Raw genomic sequence first — 20,320 nt, 5'->3', positions numbered from 1 at the left:
TTGTCACTTGAATATCTCGCGCGAGAGTCATGATGGCGCTGCGCTCTCGAGCGATGGAGTTGGTGTCTGTGTTGTTGTCCTGGTGCACGATTTACAGCTGAGCAGGATATTTGACAGCATTAACGAGCGGCTTCTGACATCGCCCCCAAGGTACGTTGACGCGATCGGCAGCGTGACACATCGACGGGTATCGAACAGCTGATCGTAGCGACGACCTAATCATCCGGCAAATACCTGTCGCTCACGAGAGGTATACGTGGCCTTGATTTCTGTAGAACGTCGTTACGTCTTCTCGTAACGATACGAAATTGTAAGCTTTCTGAGACAAAGCGACAGGCTTCAAGAAACCACTCGAAGAAAAATTTATCGGTCGAATTTTACGTATAGGTTAACTTGGTCTTTTCTTGTATGCATATCTATATTTCTGGAGCGTGACTAGAAAGGTATAAAACATGCAGGAAGTGAATTGGAAACGGAATCCGATAGCTTTCGTAAACGTCTGCAAGATGATATAGAGAATGGAAGCCGTAAGACGATATCCAGCTTAGGTTTGCTCACCTTTCTTTTTATAATAATGTTTTCTTAAAATCGTTCACATTACCGCTATAGTTATGCAGTTAACAAATACTCAACATACTGTTAACTTTCGTGTTTAAATTTTTATATTTAGGTCCTGAAAAGTTCTCAAAGGAATGACAAAATGAAGAAAATTCGATTCAAATAAATGATTAAAAAATCGTTAAAAACGAGGACATTTTTTTAGCGATGTCATGCGATCGAGGGATGGATGGCACAAACGTAAAAGAAAGAAAAAATGGGAATGGATATTCTTAATTGTCAATTTTACAAGAAGAGAGTAACGAAGGTCAGCTGTTATCGTTATCGTCGTTGGCGAAGCTGTTTATCGACGTCGTGCGTTGATCACGAAAAGTCCGCGAGGCGATAAAATAATTATAGAACGCCAAAAAAGAGAGTAAAAGGTTCGTCATTTACATCCTAAACTATGTGCTGGAATTGACGCGGTCTAAATGAGCTTATCTTGATGCGGACGCTATTCGCGGACGTAATTTTTATTTGCCGATGATAGCAAACGACATGTATTTGGCGTAGAGCTCGTATCTTTCACGTCGGACTAAAGTTACAAAAATTACGTTGTTTAATTTACACGGAATCGTAAACATAACCCTGACATGTAATAGTTTACAATTTCTAGATACTTTTAAACTGCTGAATAATGAGTTTTCTTCGAGAGAACATCTTATTCCTTTGTTGATCGGTTTCACTCAGAACTGAACATTGAAAAATGACATGTTTAATACATTATTATCGTACTACTGAGGACGAGCAGCTAATTAAAGCACATGGATCGTAGAGCTTCATTAAGATAATCAGTCACCATAATAACCGACTGCGGGAGTTAAAGATTGATCGACAATCATGCTACATGCGGCTGTTGTCCACTGAACTGTTCTCAATTGCACGTGTTTGCGATTATCTCCTGTCGTATTTACTGATTGAATTGTTGGGGTTGTTTAATGTGGATGGGAGAATGTATTTTGCATTATGTTCAGATGACTTTATCTATAGTTATGGAAAAACGTCATTGCGATAATACCAGGAGCGTATTCATTAATTTATTATTATTTCTTAGATTCGTTAAATTGCATAACTTAATCCCGAATTAATAATTTGTTGCTTGATAATGCCTTGAAGCTGAAAAAATTTAAATAACAAAGAAATTAAGAATTTATTTCTTTTTTTTTTCATTTACAAATGAATGATTTATTGCAAAAATTGTTAATCCTTTTTTTTATTTCTTTCGTTTGACCATACCGTTATTGATTATCGAGATACAACGCGCATTGTATGATGAGCAACTGAGTTTATCGTTACGTCTTTCCAAGATCAATTGCATAGTATCATTTGCATCACGCGACACGTTTCTTGATATTTTTTCTATTTTTTGATAGATTGACGAGAGGCCAATACTGCTTGTATCACAGTTTTTCATCGTCAAAGAAAACTGATTGGAAGCGCTGGAGGCTCGATCGTGGATTCCCCCTTCTTCGCTGCGAATAGTTAATATCCAACGTTCACCCCGAGCTGAAGACACGAGTCGGAGACATAAACTAACGAGCAAGAGGAGTGTACTATCGTTCATCGACGTGCGCGGATAATCATCGTGTTCAACTTGCTCGTATAAACGTAATTTAACGCTAATTTTAATTAAGCAAGCCTGATTTCTCTATATCTCTAGCGATATGAATTTTGCAAAGTGTTTCTGAATAAGCGTTCAAATTAGATAGGATTATAAATTGAAAAAAAAGATTACTTTTTTTTTCTGCTGATTATTAGTATTGGAAATATAACATTTTATAATTGAGAAGAATTTCATTCTTTAATTAATTTTATAATATAAATTTGGATGAATTTTCGAGCATTAGCAATATTTTACAACAGATTTCTCAATTCTTAGATTTTTTTTAGTAATAAAAAATAAAATATTAGTGTAAAATGTAAAGTAACGCATACATTTTTAGAATTTTTTAAAGTGTTATTGAAACGTATCATTTATTGGAGATCGAAAGGATTAAAATAGACATTTTGTCTAGAATATAATTTAATAATTTATAAAAATGACATTCTACAATTAAAACGACAGTAGTCTGGTAGTCGCGTCGTATTTTTTAACATGAATCTAATAATAAGAATTGAGGAGAATAGTACTAGAAAGAAACAACTTTGCGTTTTCGAGTTCATCGCCAGATTTACGAGCGGATTGTCACATGCTTTGAGAAGCGATAACGAGACACTTTCGTCGTAACCAGCACAGCAAGAGCAAGTCGACAGATAAGAACCACCAGTGGTGGTAGATCAAACTCTGCCATCGCGGTTGTAGTGACGATTCTTCGCGCGGCTCGTATTTCTGTGGAATCGACAGTAGTGATGATTTATTGATAGTGCTGACATCGACAATAGCGGCAACAGTGATTGCTATCGAAAAGCCTATCAATACAGGGATACTGCTTTTTATTATTTCGTAAAGGTTCCATGAAGCTTCCAAATTTTCCCGCAAAAGACTGCAAATTGATTGTCAATCGTGAATATGTGGGGATGTTATGTAAGCCTTGTTCCGTTCGGTAAATATAATCGACACTCGCGTCGGGATCGGATTTGCAATGTGCTATAATGTTGCACAGTTGTGACGATTTGATTACAGAAGGCGATTAAATAAAGTCTAGTATAATGCCGATTGCTTCTTTGGAACAAGCTATGCTCTGTTAACTCGTTTTCGCAAAGCGTTTGAATGCAGGTGATATTAAAACATTTTTTTTACATATTATATATATTCTTAATTATGTATTGAAAATGTGAAGCAGATTCTAATCGTCAGAATATAGAGTTATCAGGCTTACAGTTTCCAACTTTCAAGTGAGACGAGACGTATCGATGTATTTCAACGCGTGTTGGTTTACGCAGCGCGACGTAAGGAATCCCGGTCTTTCAGGTGATCAAGTTACTTGGTCGAAGAATGCACGTAAAAAACACCACGAGGATAATTTGTGCGTGTGGCCGAGTTCGGACGAAGTAGCGAGTTACGAGGAAGATGCACGGTTGAAGACCGAGGAGCCAGAAGAAGAGGACGAGAAAGATCGTGAAGAACGGAGTTCAGGGATATCTACGATGTCGATCAATAAATTGCAAGTTCTATGGGATCACTTTATTCACGCCGAACCACAGAGTTACGAGGTATTAATTTTTAGTATCAATCTTTTTTTTTTGATTCTCGAAATTAATTTATTCATTCTTTATTTGTTGTAAGTTTTTATAAATTTTGGTTTTATATTACTTTAGCATCGTTTAATTTAATTAATTATAACATTTAATTATAACAAATCTGTTATAGTAAAAAATATTTTTATTCTTTACGTTATATATTGATAGCACGGGAACGAATTGTTATCCAGTTCAATGTTAATTATATCTCGGAGACTATTGTAATTGGATTGTTTCACCAAACAGAGATGCCGTGTTGTATTGGCTTATGAAAGAAACCTGATGCCTTACAAGTTATCTGCGCCTTGCTTGTCAATACTTCGTAAAACGCATCGGAATAACACATATTTTATAATTTTTTAAATAACTGATAAAAATTTATTAATTTTATTATCTTATAATAATATGAAACACAATACTTATAGGTATAATTAGAGGCAATTATAATTTGCTAGCAAAATATGGTATATCTATTTTTAATTTCATATAACAATGACAATTTTAATTATGTAATTTTCTTTAAACGACATACTTTTATTGCAAACGGTTATTTTTATCGTGAATTACGCGTGTACGTGCTCGATCATATATCTACATAGTAGCAAATAGACTAGATATATATATATCATACGCGTACATTAAAAAATCGTTAAAAATAATTTCTATTTCTATCAACGAAAAACAGCGAAAATTCGGAATGCTCCAGTTTCATATCTAAATCCTTTTTATTATATTATGAATATCAGAAATGGCATGCTGCAACTATGTCATTTTGCAATGCTTAATCGTGTTTTTCATTTTATGTTTGCTAAAATGTTGATTATTATATCGCGCGGAGACGTGAGCAAATTATCTTTGTCAACTTTGGCAAGTAACGGACCAAATGTCTCTATTCTTTCTTATCTCAAACACAGTCGGTTATCCACAAATTTGTTTATTGACGTGATATTTTAACGTGATTTATTTATTTCGTATCGTATCTGTTAAATTGCCGAATTTGTGTTAAAAATTAATATTAATTGTTTTGTAAATTCTATGTAACCATTTCTGTGGCCACTCTTTTTTTTTTCGTGAAAAATATTTGTTTGTTTTATCCAGTTTTGTTGATTAATACCGTAACAAGCATTGATATCATATATGTAATGACTGTTTCAGAAATCGTCCTGGCTTGATGTATTTCTGGCAGAATTACTCGCTCAAATTAAAGAAGGAAAAGATGTAAAAGATGTTTTGTCTTGTTGGTAAGAATCTTACATTATTACATTAATTAATTAATTATTATCTGCACATTTTTTCTTGTAAAGTTTCATATACGATACTTTCTAGGAATTGTATTTGATTACGTCTTTATTTTTATGATTCACTGTATCAATAACAAGTTAGAAACTCGATCGCACTTTTGCGGTTAAAAAATTTTTACGATAACTAAATTAACTTTTGATTCAATAACTTGTTTTCCACTAATTATGCTTACTAATTACATTCTTTATTAAAATGTTTTTAACATTTATATGTTATAGTATATTAATTATGATGCTTACAAATTTAATATAAAAAGTTATTGACCTTGTATTCTGTTGTGAATCACTTTTTGATAAGCGTTAAGTTTTCTTTACTCACTGCAAAAATACAGATATCATAGAATTATTAAAAATAATTAATATGTATGTATTAGATACTACTGTATTTCACAGATAACTCACATCTGATAATTTAATTATTGAATGGGACTAAAAAAAAATATATTACACGTCCACACATTAAGTTTATACATTTGTTTCAGTTCGGTTGGCGTTGGCGGTGTATCAACCCTCGTAGCCTGCGAATTGCTTTCGGATGTGCACGATTTGTGCGGAAACAGAAACAACGGCAATGAGCTGATCGGTTTGCGAAAGTATCTGGTCCACGATCGTGGCTGGCGTTACCTGGCAGTATTGCATCTGCTAGGTGTACGCGGTTTATCCTGCGGTCGCGAACTGGTCGCGCTGTTGGTTGCTCTCTATCAAGTCACGTTTCAAGAAGGGGTTGACTCGAGAACTGAGTCGCAAAAATCTAGCGGCGAATCCGCTGTCGTCGAGTCATCGATACGTAACCAGTATATGAGATTTCACTGTAATGATGATACCGTCGATACGGTGAATATTGTGCTGCATGCAAAACGCAAAAGCAGTAAAAGTTCTAGTCGCAGGCGCTTTTCTCATGAAGGTGATACTCCTTCGCGTAGAAGATCCGCTCGTCGACATGCCATTAGTACTGTAAAAAATCATAATTCAACTAGTCAGAAGCAGAAGAAACCGTTGTCGATTTTGGAAGCGCGACGTAATACTCCAGAAGATGAAACTAGTAGCGAGTTCGAACCATCAACAGACGGCATCGACTTGGCACGCTCTCTCACACTGAAGATTCGTTTTAACCCAATGGATTTTGAATACTTTACATCAATTGTTAGAAGCGACGAAGAGCAAAACTGGAAAGCTGAATTGTATGAGCTACCACCTCGCCCCGTAAGAAAAATGCCAAGCGATTATATCGATGAAAGAATTCGTGACGTATTGGACGCTAGTATCAGTAATTTCGAGATTAGTTTGCTAATTATACAATTGTTACAAGGCTTGCGCGACTACGATACACCCGCTGAACAAACGCCAGCCGTGCAGGTTTTAAAATTTGCTTTGGACACTTTATGGTCACTGCAATTTGGCATCGACGGCAACAATTTGAGTGGTACAGAAAGCGCGACTTTGAAAGCAGCAGCTGCCAGATTGATGCTGACTGCTTTAGAACGTGCTTTAAGAGCCGATGAACCTACCACGGCAGTTATTCATAATGGTCTATTGCCGATGACTCTAAGATTATTGGAGAGTGCTTGCAGTAAACCGGTAAATGTATTTGAACCAGAGGAAGGTTCGCTAATGCAGGAATTTATTTTCGCTATTATTTATGGAATCGTCACGTTTCTGTATTGTTTGTTGCACCAACGTAGTGACAATGTCGACAAATTATCGGATTTTCTCGAATTGTTCCGGCTCTTTATCGAAAGTCAGGATGGTAGGCTCGTCGAAAGAACAATATTCGCGATTGTTGATCTGCCCAGTGTTGATGCAGCAAAATCTATAGTAAGGGCTAAAAAAATAATCGACATAATAGGCGCGCTGATCAGTGGATTAAAGTGCGTTCGTCGTGATCTTTCGCATGTCACGCAGTGCCACAGGACCAAACATAAATCCTGCATCGATCATGTTCAAAGTCATCATCATTCGGATATTCTCGGAGCACCGTATTCTCAATCAATTGTTGGAGTGACTGACAAACAAGTGTGCTGTATTTCCTCATTATTTGCAACTCTCACGAGTTTACTGAAAGAATCTCAATTATTTGCGAGCGAGTTGCAGGTGAGGCTGATCGGAATAATCACCGCCGCAGGTACATGCTGCTGCTTCCCACCGAAGACACTCGTCTCGAGCGTTATTATCTGTCTTAAAAAACGCGACTCTTTAACATACGGACCAGCTGTAGCGTTTTTAGAGCATACTCTTTTCCGAGAAATGGGCGCCTGCTTGATGACGGATACATGTAATACCTGTGATAAACCGGCTAATTATTCGTGGGATTTTTTAGAATTATACATGGATTTATTGTGCCCCGACGATCCGAAACTCTGTTATGTTGTCATGGCGCATTTGTTAAAAGTTACACCTGGCTCTCGGTTTCACGTCAAAGAACAGCTTCTTTTTAGAGTTTTTTATCCAACTTTCTTACGCGCTAAAACGTATTACGTGACCGATAAAGATAATCCAACGGCACGATTTCTTTTGCAATCTTCTATATCTATTATATCGTGTTTAATTATGAATTTAAATTTGTGCGAGAAATTCATGGAGGTAAACGGACTGCACGAGATTCTAACTCTTATAGCAGATGTGACATTCACTAGGAATGTTTACGCTCTTTTGGAAGTTACTGTAACTGTAGAGATTTGGAATATTTGCAAAGAACTCAATAATGCAGAAAATATTGAGGCACCGGCGACTAAGTTTCTTTTTGAAACGCTTGACAGAGAAACGAGCGAATTGCTCGTTAATTTACAGTGCCTCAAGGAATTAAAAATAAAAGAGAAAGCCGATCAACAAAATGAGAAGAATATGCCTGACGTGTATTCTGATAATCAGAAAGTTGAATTATCTACTCTTGAAAATTGGAGTTTGGAAACCGCTGAGACGGCGGTTGAAAGTTTTGATGATACAACTCTAACACAATTGACTGCAAGTGATATTAATTATGAACAATTAGAGAACAAGACTGATACGACAGATACTGAGAAACTTCGTCTTCTTATTGAAGATACTACTGAAATGTGTGACGCGTCGTATGAAGACGCATTGTATAGTAAATTTAGCCTGTATCAGGCGTGCGCAGCATGGAGGGCTGCTGCAGGAGTAGCATTATGCAGCCCGAAATTTCGTACTGAACTATCAGCACATTTAGTTTCCAAAAAATCGTTGCGTTTGTTCAAAGTGTTAACCGTGGACATCGCCACAGATAGTATTGAAGGTAATTGTGACATGCGGAATGATAGTACCCGAAAAATTATGAAAAAATTATTAATTAACTGTATCTCTTTTCTTTTTCAGATAAATCGGCGTATAAGCTCTTTGAGTCTCTGATTACATGTTGTTTGATATCTCCGTTGTGTAAGTGTATTCATGTTACGAATGCGATTAATAAAACGCGTAACATACGCACGACGATTACGTACGTGCATGCATGTATATCAATCGTTTCATTGCCTGCGCAGCTGCAACGTTATAATCCAAAGATGTTTCGCGCGTTTACTCGTCAGAAAAACAGTTCAAAGAACGTAGGCAGATGATAAACGTCATTCTTGAAATCTCGATTAACCGGCTATTAATTACACGCGGAATTATATTTATTACTTGCTTTATTGATCTTTTATTCCGTTATTTTAGTCGATTTTATGTAACAATGAACATTTTGTGGTATAGATAATTGTGACATTGTTATGGAGTTGGGAAAGATCCTAATGAATACCGGTATAACGCTTGGCCGTGGAATAGCTGTGATAGTGGACGCGGTGTTAAAGATTTCTATGTTGAGACCAGCACAGGAAAATAGCATACAGCAGCAACCACGTCCTAGAGTACGTGCTAGTAATATTATAAATTTTAACGTCATATTAATAATCAAGATTCTTGAATAATTATTATATGTAATTATTTTTTTACAGTTACCAAGTATGTCGTTGGAAACTTTACCGGATTACGGTGCGGAAGATAGCAGTACTGGTGAATATGTAACCGCTGACGACGGATATGAAGCGGACATTGAAGTGCCTGGGAAAAATAATAATATCTCCAAAAAAAGCAGTAGCCCTCTAGGACCTGTGATAGAATTGAGAGGTCATGCTAGTGCACATCCTGCTTTATGTTCTTTGGCAATAGATATTTTAATTCATTTTACCGCACAGTAAGTTTTGAACACTTTATTAATACATATATTAACATATTAAATTACTTTACTTTATGAAAAATCTCTCTTTTTTTTTTTTATAGAGGTTTAGATTTAGAAAGGGGATTATTAATTACTAGTGGATTGCGAAGAGTTACTCTTACTTGTCGAGAAAGTATTTCAAGTTGTGCTGCTCTTGCGACTTCGGGAACTAATATGAAAATATTGAACGGTTTCAAAGATGTATTTAAGAATAATGATTCGCGATATCGAGGTAATTTTAATATAAGAAATATATGTATTTGTAAAATATTAACATGTTATGTAATTAATTTTTACAGATTTGCAACACGCAGCATTGGAAGTTTTTACATTATTGGCGACACAATCAATTTTACCGACGGAATTAGACATGTATCTGTCATTTTTTAAAGTGAAAAAACCACCGCTATTGCCCTTGCTAAAGCCATTACATCATTTAGTAATGGCCGCACGACCTCAACCAAATTTTATTTTATCGTACCCCATACAACATGACACAAAAGCGTCGGTAAAGATTCATTTAGAAGATCATAAGAATTTGGAAAAGGCCGAGAATCTAGTGAACAATTTTAGAAAGAAGCATCTTGCTGCAGGAATATGTAGCCCATGGTCTGTACATGCAACATGCCTGCCCGTTGGTCCAGAACTTGCTTGGTCAGTGTGGTTGCATGGTTGCTCCGCTTCTATGTGGTTAAGAATAGAAAGAGAACTATCAGTTAGTGGACGTGCGACTGCTCACAGCACGTCTCCATTACTTGATTCGGATAGCGAAAGTTTATCAGATTGGGGCATCCTTTCGGATGACTGGAACCGAGATGGTTAGTAAAAAAAATTCTTATTTATATTAATCATATATTTTTATTTCTTATTTAAATTTATTCGTGAAATTGTCACGGAAAGATATCGATATCTGATATTTCTTTCAGTCGTGGCAGGCTCTGTATCTCCACCTATGCCTACATCAATAATACATTTGATGTCCATCGGATTTGAATCGCTGGTTTTAGAAACTTGGCTCGATCTCAGATCAGGTATTTATTGCTTTAAAAATTTATTAGTTATTTATTATAAATTTTTAAGAGCTCGCGCTATCACGTTTTTTTTTTTATTTTAGATAAATTAATTTTACGACTTACTCGACCAGATGATAAAATTAATCGAACAATTTCCGAAACTTCAATAAACGGAATGCTACCTTCGGGATGCTGGCACCACTTGACTTTAAATATTAAAGATACAGTTTTGAATAAGCGCAGTGCTGTTGTTGAAGTTACACTTTGGGTGGATGGTTGGAAAGAAATCAATGCTCAATTACCTTTTGACGGTTTACTGGTGAGAAAGCCCGGTACCACGTGTATTTTATTAGGTCAAATTGGATCAAACACACACGGTGCATGGTATCTTGGAAATTTAATGATTTTTAGGTATATTATTCTGTTATTCAGAATCTAATTAATTTATACGTAACACAATTACTTACACGTATTATTTAATTGTTATTCATAGGTGTCCAGTATTTACTAAAGAACGTGCATTGCATCTGGCAAGTCTCGGACCAAACTATACTAACTTGGCAGATTGTATTTTAAATACGGTAAAACCTGATTTTGGACCTCTTATTGCGTCGGGCGCATTGAATGGCGTTCGCGAAGTGAAATACGGTTAGAAATATGTCATGCTTAATATATGTATATATTAAACAGTTTAATACTATATCTATTTAGAATTTAAAATTAAAAAAAGTATTTAATACATTATAGAAGGAGGTAAATTTGATTTAAGTCGGCGAAAATCTTATGGTGGTACTTATTTGAGGCATGCCGTTGAGACAGTGATATCAGAATCGAAAATCGATTGGGATGCCGTTATGGACGTGACAAATTCGCGTCTCAACGAGCTGCAAGATAATTTACTTCTCAGTTATGAAGCTCAAAATCCTAATGTCGTACACTTGTATCCTCAAGCTGTCGCCAATCCTGCTGGTATATAATTTCTCACTGTTATATTTACTGTATTTTTTTTTTTTTTTAATATATTAATTATCACGTAATTTGTTATAGGTGCCGTTAGAAATATCTTTCCGGGGCAACCAGGTTTTAGAGTTATTTCGGCTCCAGAGCACAGAGTATCTCAACAACCACCTTTATCGGTACCTTCAATTATATCTGCTCGTTTAGAGAGCCAGCAATATCGAGGCCTTGTACCTGCGGCAATTTTAGTGGGTGGAGTACCGGTATTTTTATATCTTTTCGCAAGAGTAAGTATTTTTTTTTTCGTAGATATATTACATTAAGATAATAAAAAAAAAACTTGTACTTTATTTTTTTTAATATTTATTAATTTTTGTAGGTAGTCGAATTAAATTCTACCGAAGAAGAACAAGCTTTAGCTCTGTCTATAGTCTTGCATCTTGTTCGTAGTGATTCAGAACTTCTAAATCAATATCGATCAGATAATGGGACGTCATTGATTTTACGTGTGTTAGAATCGTCTAGGTGTCATGCGGGTAGACACATTTTAAAAGCAATACTGGATGCCGCATGTGATAACTCGATCATTATTAAAGATATTGGTAGCGGCAATCATTCAATCTCACAGAATTGTGAAGCCATTATTATAGATCCGGGACTGATTAAAGGCGCACTTACAGCATGGAGAGCGTGGATCAAATACGATACGTTAACTTTATTATTGCAAGCGTTATTACTTTTATTGCGAGATCAGCATTTACATCGTGAGTTTAATGCATTGCAATTAAATAGAGTCGGTATCGTAGATACGATTCTTACTTTGTGTAAGGTACGTAATATGTAAAAAAATACCATAATATACGTATATGTCAACGTTTCTGTTACATATTTTAACATTTTTTATTTTTTACAGGAACACTTCATGTACGAAATACACGAAGAAGAAAATACTATACTAGATTCGAATACCGGAATTATTATTGTAGAACTGATGCGCGCTTTAATGGGTGCACCGCCTGAATTTGCTCATTTAGTCGCTATCACTGATTATCTGGTTCTCGTGCATCAGGCTTCAGAGACTTACGTTACACATTCACGACATAATATTTATTTTATGTTGCCACAATTTAAAGAGAAGAATATGAATTCGAAAAAAAATGATACTGTTATTTCTGATGATTCAATAGGCATAGTGGAAAACAGTAAATTAAACAAGGCACTAGCAAATGAGCAGGTATAAATTTTATGTTATTGTAAAATTTATAATAAAAAGTAATATAATACAAAATAAAAAAATAAAAATTACATTAATGTTAAATTTAATTGTTTTTTTTTCAGATTCAAAAAACGCGAAGTCCTAAAAAGAAAGATCGTAAAAACGTGTTGTCATTAGATAATACTAGCGCTGGGGAAGATTCCGGAATTGCAGGTAGTGATGGATCCAATCCTCAAAGCAATGTATGTCTAACAAAAAATATTAAATCTTTGTACAACATAATTTTACGTATTATTTATTTGAATTGTGCATTTTGTGTTATTTAGGAAAGACACTCAACATATGCGGATGAAAGAAGAGCTTGTCAAGGTTTAGTCTGCGAAGGACTGTTACTATTATTAAGAGATGCTGTAAGAGTGTTACCAGATAGTCAAGTTGGATTAGTACTGAAACATGTTTTACGAGCTGAACTATTATTAGTTTTAGCCAATAATCCTGATAATCGCGTACGCGCTGCATTAATTAAGGTAAATAAATACTATGAGACACCCTGTATGGCATTAACGAATACTTAATGCCATACCGGGTGTCTCATAGTAAATTATTTCTTTTCTGAGAGTAAGTGAAATTTATCGAGACAAATAGGAAAGGCCTATGTTATATTGTGTTTAATTCTACTCTCGAAAGAGAGATAATTTACTATGAAAGACACTATGTACGGCACGTTATTACTATCAAAATACAGAGCATATAAAATATTTCATTAGCAACTTGTGATATCTTACAGGTGATACAGACGTATCTACAACGTGCTAGCGATGAAGAGATTAATAAATTTATAAAACAAAAATATTTCATGCATTTAGGAAATCAAATAGCTTTATATTCCGGAAGTGAATCACTGATTGTTGCTCTAGAAAATTTAGCTTTACGAGGTCCAACATTAGCGGCGATGCCACCGTTAATGGCAATGATTGCAAAGACCACAGGCTCTGATTCAAATGTAGCCAGACCAATAATATCGTTTATTACTGAAATAATAGCAAAGGTATGCGAATAAATAAACGTACTAACAAATTTAACGTATAATTATATTATATTAACGTATATAAATAAATTTTTTAGAACACGAGTGCACTGAAAGTTCTCCTGGAGCAAGGTTTGATCGAATCATTAGCACAAGCATTAGTCGCAGTTGCACATAAAGGTACTTCAACGTCTCTTCAGAGAGACATTCATGTATTGTTCGTAGCAATTGCGACGAAGCTCTTAGAACTGCCGGGAAATCATCAAATGCAAGCGGTATTAGATCTACACATGATACTTGATTATATGGAATTATCAGAGAAGTTACGATGTCGCACAAGCCTAACTTGTACGACTATAAGAGACGCTCAAATTGCATTATTCGATGGAGAATTAGACGTGCTTATGTCTAAAATGTTGAATCTCTCGGGATTTCGTCTTCGTAGTACGGCTTCCTATTTGGCTTCAGCAACTTATTTTACATCAGGTAATTGCAACACACAAAGATTTACGACATTTATGTATTTATAGTGGAAAAAATTTTTTCAGCTCTCACGACGTCTAGCGAACAAAGTGATCATGGATCTCGATCATCTAGTTATGCAAACTTTCACACAAATTCAGCTCCAGTGTTACGCGAACCTAGTAAAGGAGAATTAAACGATCGTTTTCGTATTATTATAACACGTGCCGTTGAATTTATAATGACCGCTGATACAACGCCGTCGGTTAATGAACTACAGCTAACAAGAAGGCTATTTTCTATTCTTCTACGCGGCTTGTGTAGTCCTCTCGAGCAGAAAAATCACTGGAGTGACACGTGGTCCGTTAAATCGGCTTTAAGAAAGTACACAGCTAAAATGATGGTATGGCTGTTGGAACCGTATCAGAGTATCAATATAAGAGTATATGCCATTAGGAGATTAATGGAAGAACCGAGAGCTCGTGAAATTCTGTCGTGCATTTTAGAAGTTCATCCACAGGTATTTACATTACTAAAATTATTAAAATTAATTTAATAAATTAATATTTTTATGCATTTTACTAAAATTTATGTCTGTAATATGAAATTATTATTTATAATAATGTTATATCTAGATGGAACAAAAATTTACTGTATTTTTCTGGGATCTATTGCAAAAACGAGATGAAATGCCGAGTGCTGATGCTAGAGTATGTGCAGAGTTGAGAGAAGCCTTGCGCGTATGGAATCTCGCTAAAGGAATAGAGCAAGCGAGTTCTGAAGCATGGAACGACGAATTAGCTTTATTACGTCGAGATCGAGATTCGCTTTCAGATCAAGATATTTGTATCGACAATTATCCCGCAATTTTAAGGTAATGTATTATTTATTTGTTATTTTGTAAAAAAAATTAATAAAATAATATTTTTAGGATCGGTAAGAGATTTGATGCTTTGGCCAAGCAACTAACCGAAAGTGCCATGACCATAACGCGTTCGGTTGTGGAAGAACAAAATCGTGAGCGTAAGGTATTGATGGAACAGTTGAAACACACGCGAGCATTAGAAGCTCAGGCAATGGCCAGATGGAGAGACATAGCCAAACGATTGACACATGAACGAGCGCCATGGCACTTTCCCGAAAATTATCCGAGACATTGGGAATTGGATCCAACTGAAGGCCCTGCGAGGATAAGAATAAGACTTCAGAGATGCCATTTGAATATTGACAAGAAATTTGTTTTACCTGAATACCAAGACAGATTAGGTATATTCAAAACGTAGTAAATATTGCACAATAATGTGAAAAATTGTGGAAAAATTTATTACAATTTATTAAACTTATAATTTTATATTTTAGTGTCTTCTAATATTGAAATGCCGTTATCGTACTTATTTACGAGCGCACGTGAAGACGCTAATACTGCGGCTTTAATCGAACGATTGCATACAACCGAAAAAATACGTAAAATGTCTCAGGCGAAAGTTGTTACACCTAGAGCTGAATTAGCAGGAGAAGTCCTTATTGGCGAGACGTGCGTATATTTCGTTCCGGACAATCCCGATAAGCCGTTACATACGAACGTGAGGAATTTTTTTTTTATAATTGTAATTTTATAATTAAATAGCAAAATTTCTCAATCATTTTTGATTGCAGATAGCATCGGATGGTTTCGATTTGGCTGTAACGGGTGGTACTGTTTGGCGTCTCGAAGATATCCGAGAATTACATAGAAGACGATACCAATTACAAGAAAGAGCCATCGAAATCTTTCTTATTACTGGCAGAACATATCTGTTGGCGTTCAATTCGTCCAAAGAAAGAGACGAATTTGCAACAGAATTGTCTGCTTGTAATTTACCTAGGCGAATTCCCGGCGATGATTTAGGAGAAGCTTTAGCCTTGTGGAAGAGTGGGGCACTCACTAATTGGGAATACATAACTTGTTTGAACAAACTGGCGGGCCGTTCATATAATGATTTAATGCAGTATCCTGTATTCCCGTTTGTTTTGTCAGATTACGTCAGTGAGAAGATCGATTTGAATAATCCGAAAATTTATCGGTAAATAGTTTGGAAAATATGTCGCGTATATACTCGAATGTACTTTTCGAATATGTGTGAATACATTTGTATATTTTACAGAAATTTTAAACGACCGATGGCTGTGCAAGATAAAAAAAACGAACAACATTACATAAATAATTATAATGTAAGCCATTAAAAATAATAATAATTTTTGTTTGACGTTTGTATAGCATTACTAATAATTTTACTTTTATATAGTATTTGAAACAAACTTTAACAGAAGGATTAAATCTAATTGCCCTAAATCAAGGACCATTCCATTATGGCTCTCATTATAGTAATTCTGGAACTGTATTACACTTTTTGGTACGGCTTCCACCGTTTACTAGCATGTTCCTTTGTTACCAAGGTAGTTAAAAAGTTATTCTTTATTATTAAAATTCATCGAAGTATTAAATATTGTTTAAATTATATTTTTATTTACAGATAATAATTTTGATATTCCCGATCGAACATTCCACGCGTTAGCTACCACATGGAGATTAACTAGCTGTGATTCAACAACAGATGTTAAAGAATTAATACCAGAATTTTTTTACTTACCTGAATTTTTATTAAATTTCGAAGGTAAGATCGAACGTATTACAGTTAACATTGAAAAAGTATTGCGCGCGTAAAATAATGTGTATTAATAATATATAATGTGTTAAATAGGATTCAATTTTGGCGTTCGACAAAATGGTAATGAAGTTGGAGATGTTGAATTACCGAAATGGTGTGGTGGCGACGCACGTCTATTTATATTAGCGCATAGAGCTGCGCTGGAATCTGATATTGTGAGGGAAGTATTACCATATTGGATCGATCTCGTCTTTGGATTTAGGCAAACCGGAAAACCGGCAATAGAGGCTATAAATGTTTTTCATCCCGCAGTACGTATATTTTTATATCACAGCGTGACTTCGAATAAATAAATATTAATAACTTATTATTTATATTTAGACCTATTACGGATTTGACGTAGAGCAAATAACTGATCCCTTAGAACGTCAGGCTTGGGAAACAATGGTACGAACTTACGGTCAAACACCTGCACAATTATTCAGAGCTCCTCATCCATTGATGCAAAATCTGGCCAATACATTGCTATCTAATCAAACGCCACAAGTTATTGAAGGGATCGTAGGTAATTATTTTTCTATTTTTTTTTCGATTTAAATTGTTAATCTATTTACGATAGAATATATTAATTATATATTAAATACGGAAACTGTATGCGATGTAATTGCAGGTATAAAATGGGGAAACTATGTAGGCGCGCCCGGCAATGAGCCCGTATTGTGTTGGAAACTTAAACATAAAACTCCGTTAGCTTCTTTAATTCCTTTAGCAACTGGTGACGTATTTGGTTTGCCTAATTATACCACACTTATTCTCGGTTATACCAAAGAAAAAGGTTATTAATTCATGTTACAATTTTTATTATATACGATCTTGTACTCAAAACTTTAAATATGGATATGAATGAAAGCGTTTTATGTTATCAGGTAGTAGCATGTTGAGCGGTATGTCTGTATTAGGTGTTGCATTAGCATCATGGAGCGGCACAGATGGAATTGCTAGATTAAAATGTAAGAAAGAACAACCACCAAGGCCTCTAATTAAATCTTCAGGCCTTGATCCCGTAAGTATCTTAACATATCATTTGTTATAAATAAGACGTCATCAAGAATTAAACGATAAAAGAAAAAGAAAATAATATTTTTAATTTGTAGAATTTAAATTATGTTTGTTAAATAAAAATATTAATTAAATTAATTAAACTATTTTTCAGATTACAATATTGGTATCTACTCCCGATTGTGGGCAGCTTTGGATTGGACATTTCTCAGGCAAAATTGTAGTGTATACGTATACTGTAGGATCTACGGGTAAAATCGAATTTAATTTAACGTCCGCGACGGTACTTTTGGCTCACAGAAGTCGGGTTACAGTGATATCTTTATCACGTGCATTTAGTGTTGCCTGTTCCGGTGATGGTAATGGTACCATTGTTATTTGGGATTTGAACAGGTACATAATAGAAAAATTAATGTTATACATATGTATATTGACATGATAAAAATATATATATATAAATTAATATTTTAATTTTTAAACAGTTTAACGTATGTGAAATCAATAGTCTTTGACGAAGGATATGCTATACATCTTCTGTGTATTAGCGAAACTCTCGGAGATATAGCCGCTACTTATGACTTTCCTAGATCAACCGATAACACGAACAATCAATCCGAATTAACGTTACATACTGTAAACGCCAGATTTGTCGGTTCCATTCTATCTAGAAGACGTGTAACGGCACTTTGTTACAGTAACGCACCGGAAGGTGTTTCTGTTAATGTCATCGCAACTGGATTAGACAACGGAATAATAAGGTAAATATTTCAATTTTTTTATGCATTACTTTAATAAATTAATAAACGTACAATTATTCAAATAAAATGTGTTTTTGATAATTTAGATTGTGGAGCAGTTGGGATCTGCAATTAGTCAGAGAAATTTCGAATAACATGAAAGGTGCAATAATCGCAGTAGCGTGGTCTTTGGATCAACATCATTTATATGCAATTACGGAAGACTCAACTGTTCTCATTTGGGAAGGATCTAAACGTCTCAACAACGGTACTCCGAAATTTGTTAATTTAACGTCATACTGATTAATAAAATTTCAACATTTTGAACAAACGAAAGTAACGATACATGTAAAAACTAAGGAAAAGATTTTATATATATATATATATAAAGACTTTATATATATATATATAAATAGAAGGATTTACATTAGAAGCATAACTTCCGTTAACGTATACGATTTTGTAATATGTTTTTTTAATTTTGCCCTATTTAGGAAATAATATGTTCGAATAGATTAATTGTTATACATCTTTTTATACGTACTCATAATCAGATAATTTTATAACATATATAAAATAGTTATGAAATATATTGAAAAAAAACAAATAAACAATATGTTGAAGATTTAAATTAATTTAAACATATATACATATATATACATAGATATATATGTGTGAATATATGAAATAAATCTTTAATGCAGTAAAATATAATAATTATTTATTTGCAGATAAATTCTTAATTACTTATTTTAAATCTCATTCAGGCAGGGTTCAATTATTTCATACATAGGATAGTTTTTGGTTGTCCTTCTTGCAATCTGTTCCGCGGTATCTCCACTCAAATTAATTAGATAAGGATTTGTATCAGGATGCAACAGAAGAAGTTGAAGAGCAGGAGAATTGTGCGAGCTTGCAGAAACTAAATGTAAAGGTGTTTGATCCCCTTTACTTTTTGCATTAATGTCTGCTCCATTTGCGATTAAGGCCTCGGCACATTCTGTATTGTTCCAACAGCAGGCAGAGTGCAAAGGCTGCCATTCATCTTGAGTCTTAGCATCGATTTTTGCTCCAGCTTCAAGTAAATACTTAAGCAAAGACATTTTTATATAAAAATCATTATAGATAAATTTATAAATAGAAGAAAATTATTCTTCATACGCTTACCTCCACAATCTCTACATTATTTCCGTAACATGCCCTATGAAGTGGTGTATAACCATCTTTATCTGTGCAGTTCAGTAAAAGATTATTTTTGTTCAATAATTCCTTAATTTTTTCCAGATTTCCTTTCTCGGCAGCGCTCAATATTGCTTGTGCATCAGGTTCTGGAGAAAAGAAAAAAATTCTATAAAGATATACGGACACGAAATTAATTTAACGAAAGAAATATTGGTTGGAATCCTAACCTTTTGCATTACGTTCTGCTTCTATACCATCGTCGTCATCCTCCCAGGCACTCACTTGCATACGTTCACCATGCGGGGTGTTGTAACTTTCATCACGTATCGTTTCCAAGTTTTGTAATTCATCATTCTCCTCATCCAACGTCATATTCATCTTGTTTCGACTCATATCAGCTGTGTAACTTCCAGTAACCTCTCTATTCCACAGATATTTGTAACATGGAAGTCATGGAATGCATAGGACTCAAAACATATATGAAATATATGAATCAGAAGAAGTCCACATATTAGAATCATCTGGTAATGATGGCAATGTCTCTAAAAATAATTCAATTTTATAAATTGTTAACCATATAAATTAACATTACAGCTTTTTTAACATAATATTAGGTATACAGAATTTAAAGTAATAAAATTTGATGCTGTTTTAATTTATATAATTTTTGCAGAACGTTGGAACATGCAGTTTGCTTTGGGTGACCGGCTAATCATTTTGCACAATTTATATTG

The 20,320-nt window shown here is 34.6% G+C and overlaps 2 protein-coding genes across 12 annotated transcripts; one reads left to right on the top strand and one right to left on the bottom strand.

Moving 5' to 3' along the window:
- Positions 1-22: 22 nt before the first annotated feature.
- Mv (lysosomal-trafficking regulator mauve) lies at positions 23-19,018 on the top strand. Of its 11 annotated transcripts, none has more exons than XM_070659934.1 (37): positions 23-150; positions 388-980; positions 1,971-2,205; positions 3,509-3,750; positions 4,933-5,018; positions 5,561-8,328; positions 8,409-8,468; positions 8,781-8,935; positions 9,023-9,261; positions 9,348-9,517; positions 9,585-10,103; positions 10,212-10,316; positions 10,400-10,709; positions 10,792-10,946; positions 11,046-11,267; positions 11,346-11,542; positions 11,635-12,084; positions 12,169-12,489; positions 12,594-12,713; positions 12,798-12,998; positions 13,259-13,519; positions 13,597-13,984; positions 14,029-14,480; positions 14,596-14,834; positions 14,892-15,226; positions 15,320-15,543; positions 15,617-16,023; positions 16,105-16,171; positions 16,246-16,396; positions 16,474-16,614; positions 16,702-16,919; positions 16,990-17,173; positions 17,279-17,443; positions 17,535-17,671; positions 17,822-18,060; positions 18,150-18,425; positions 18,512-19,018. In XM_070659934.1, exons 4-37 carry the CDS (start codon positions 3,685-3,687, stop codon positions 18,705-18,707), a joined length of 10,224 nt encoding a protein of 3,407 aa, XP_070516035.1. In that variant the 5' UTR covers positions 23-150; positions 388-980; positions 1,971-2,205; positions 3,509-3,684; the 3' UTR covers positions 18,708-19,018. The 11 variants fall into 11 exon arrangements, 10 of the variants coding, with proteins under 10 accessions (XP_070516035.1, XP_070516033.1, XP_070516034.1 ...); XM_070659933.1 differs by lacking the exon at positions 23-150 and adding an exon at positions 181-310; XM_070659935.1 differs by lacking the exon at positions 23-150 and adding an exon at positions 186-250.
- Positions 19,019-19,043: 25 nt separating this feature from the next.
- LOC139104466 (ankyrin repeat domain-containing protein 49) lies at positions 19,044-20,112 on the bottom strand. The gene is made up of 3 exons (XM_070659997.1): positions 19,814-20,112; positions 19,572-19,732; positions 19,044-19,492 (listed from the first exon to the last, which is right to left on the bottom strand). The coding sequence occupies exons 1-3, from the start codon at positions 19,977-19,979 to the stop codon at positions 19,157-19,159; spliced, it is 663 nt and encodes a 220-aa protein (XP_070516098.1). The 5' UTR covers positions 19,980-20,112; the 3' UTR covers positions 19,044-19,156.
- Between the last annotated feature and the right edge of the window lie 208 nt (positions 20,113-20,320).

The sequence above is a fragment of the Cardiocondyla obscurior genome, linkage group LG07 (assembly GCF_019399895.1).
Source record: "Cardiocondyla obscurior isolate alpha-2009 linkage group LG07, Cobs3.1, whole genome shotgun sequence".
NCBI lineage: Eukaryota > Metazoa > Arthropoda > Insecta > Hymenoptera > Formicidae > Cardiocondyla > Cardiocondyla obscurior.
This window is presented reverse-complemented; position numbering and strand designations above follow the sequence as displayed.

Coding starts and splice junctions, on each gene's coding strand:
- LOC139104466 (XM_070659997.1), bottom strand. CDS start 19,979: ATGAGTCGAAACAAGATGAATATGACGTTGGATGAGGAGAATGATGAA. Junction 19,733..19,813: donor AGCAGAACGTAATGCAAAAG/GTTAGGATTCCA, acceptor TCTTTTCTCCAG/AACCTGATGCACAAGCAATA. Junction 19,493..19,571: donor ATAATGTAGAGATTGTGGAG/GTAAGCGTATGA, acceptor TCTTTGCTTAAG/TATTTACTTGAAGCTGGAGC.
- Mv (XM_070659929.1), top strand. CDS start 3,451: ATGTATTTCAACGCGTGTTGGTTTACGCAGCGCGACGTAAGGAATCCC. Junction 10,104..10,211: donor GGATGACTGGAACCGAGATG/GTTAGTAAAAAA, acceptor TATTTCTTTCAG/TCGTGGCAGGCTCTGTATCT. Junction 10,710..10,791: donor GGAAATTTAATGATTTTTAG/GTATATTATTCT, acceptor TGTTATTCATAG/GTGTCCAGTATTTACTAAAG.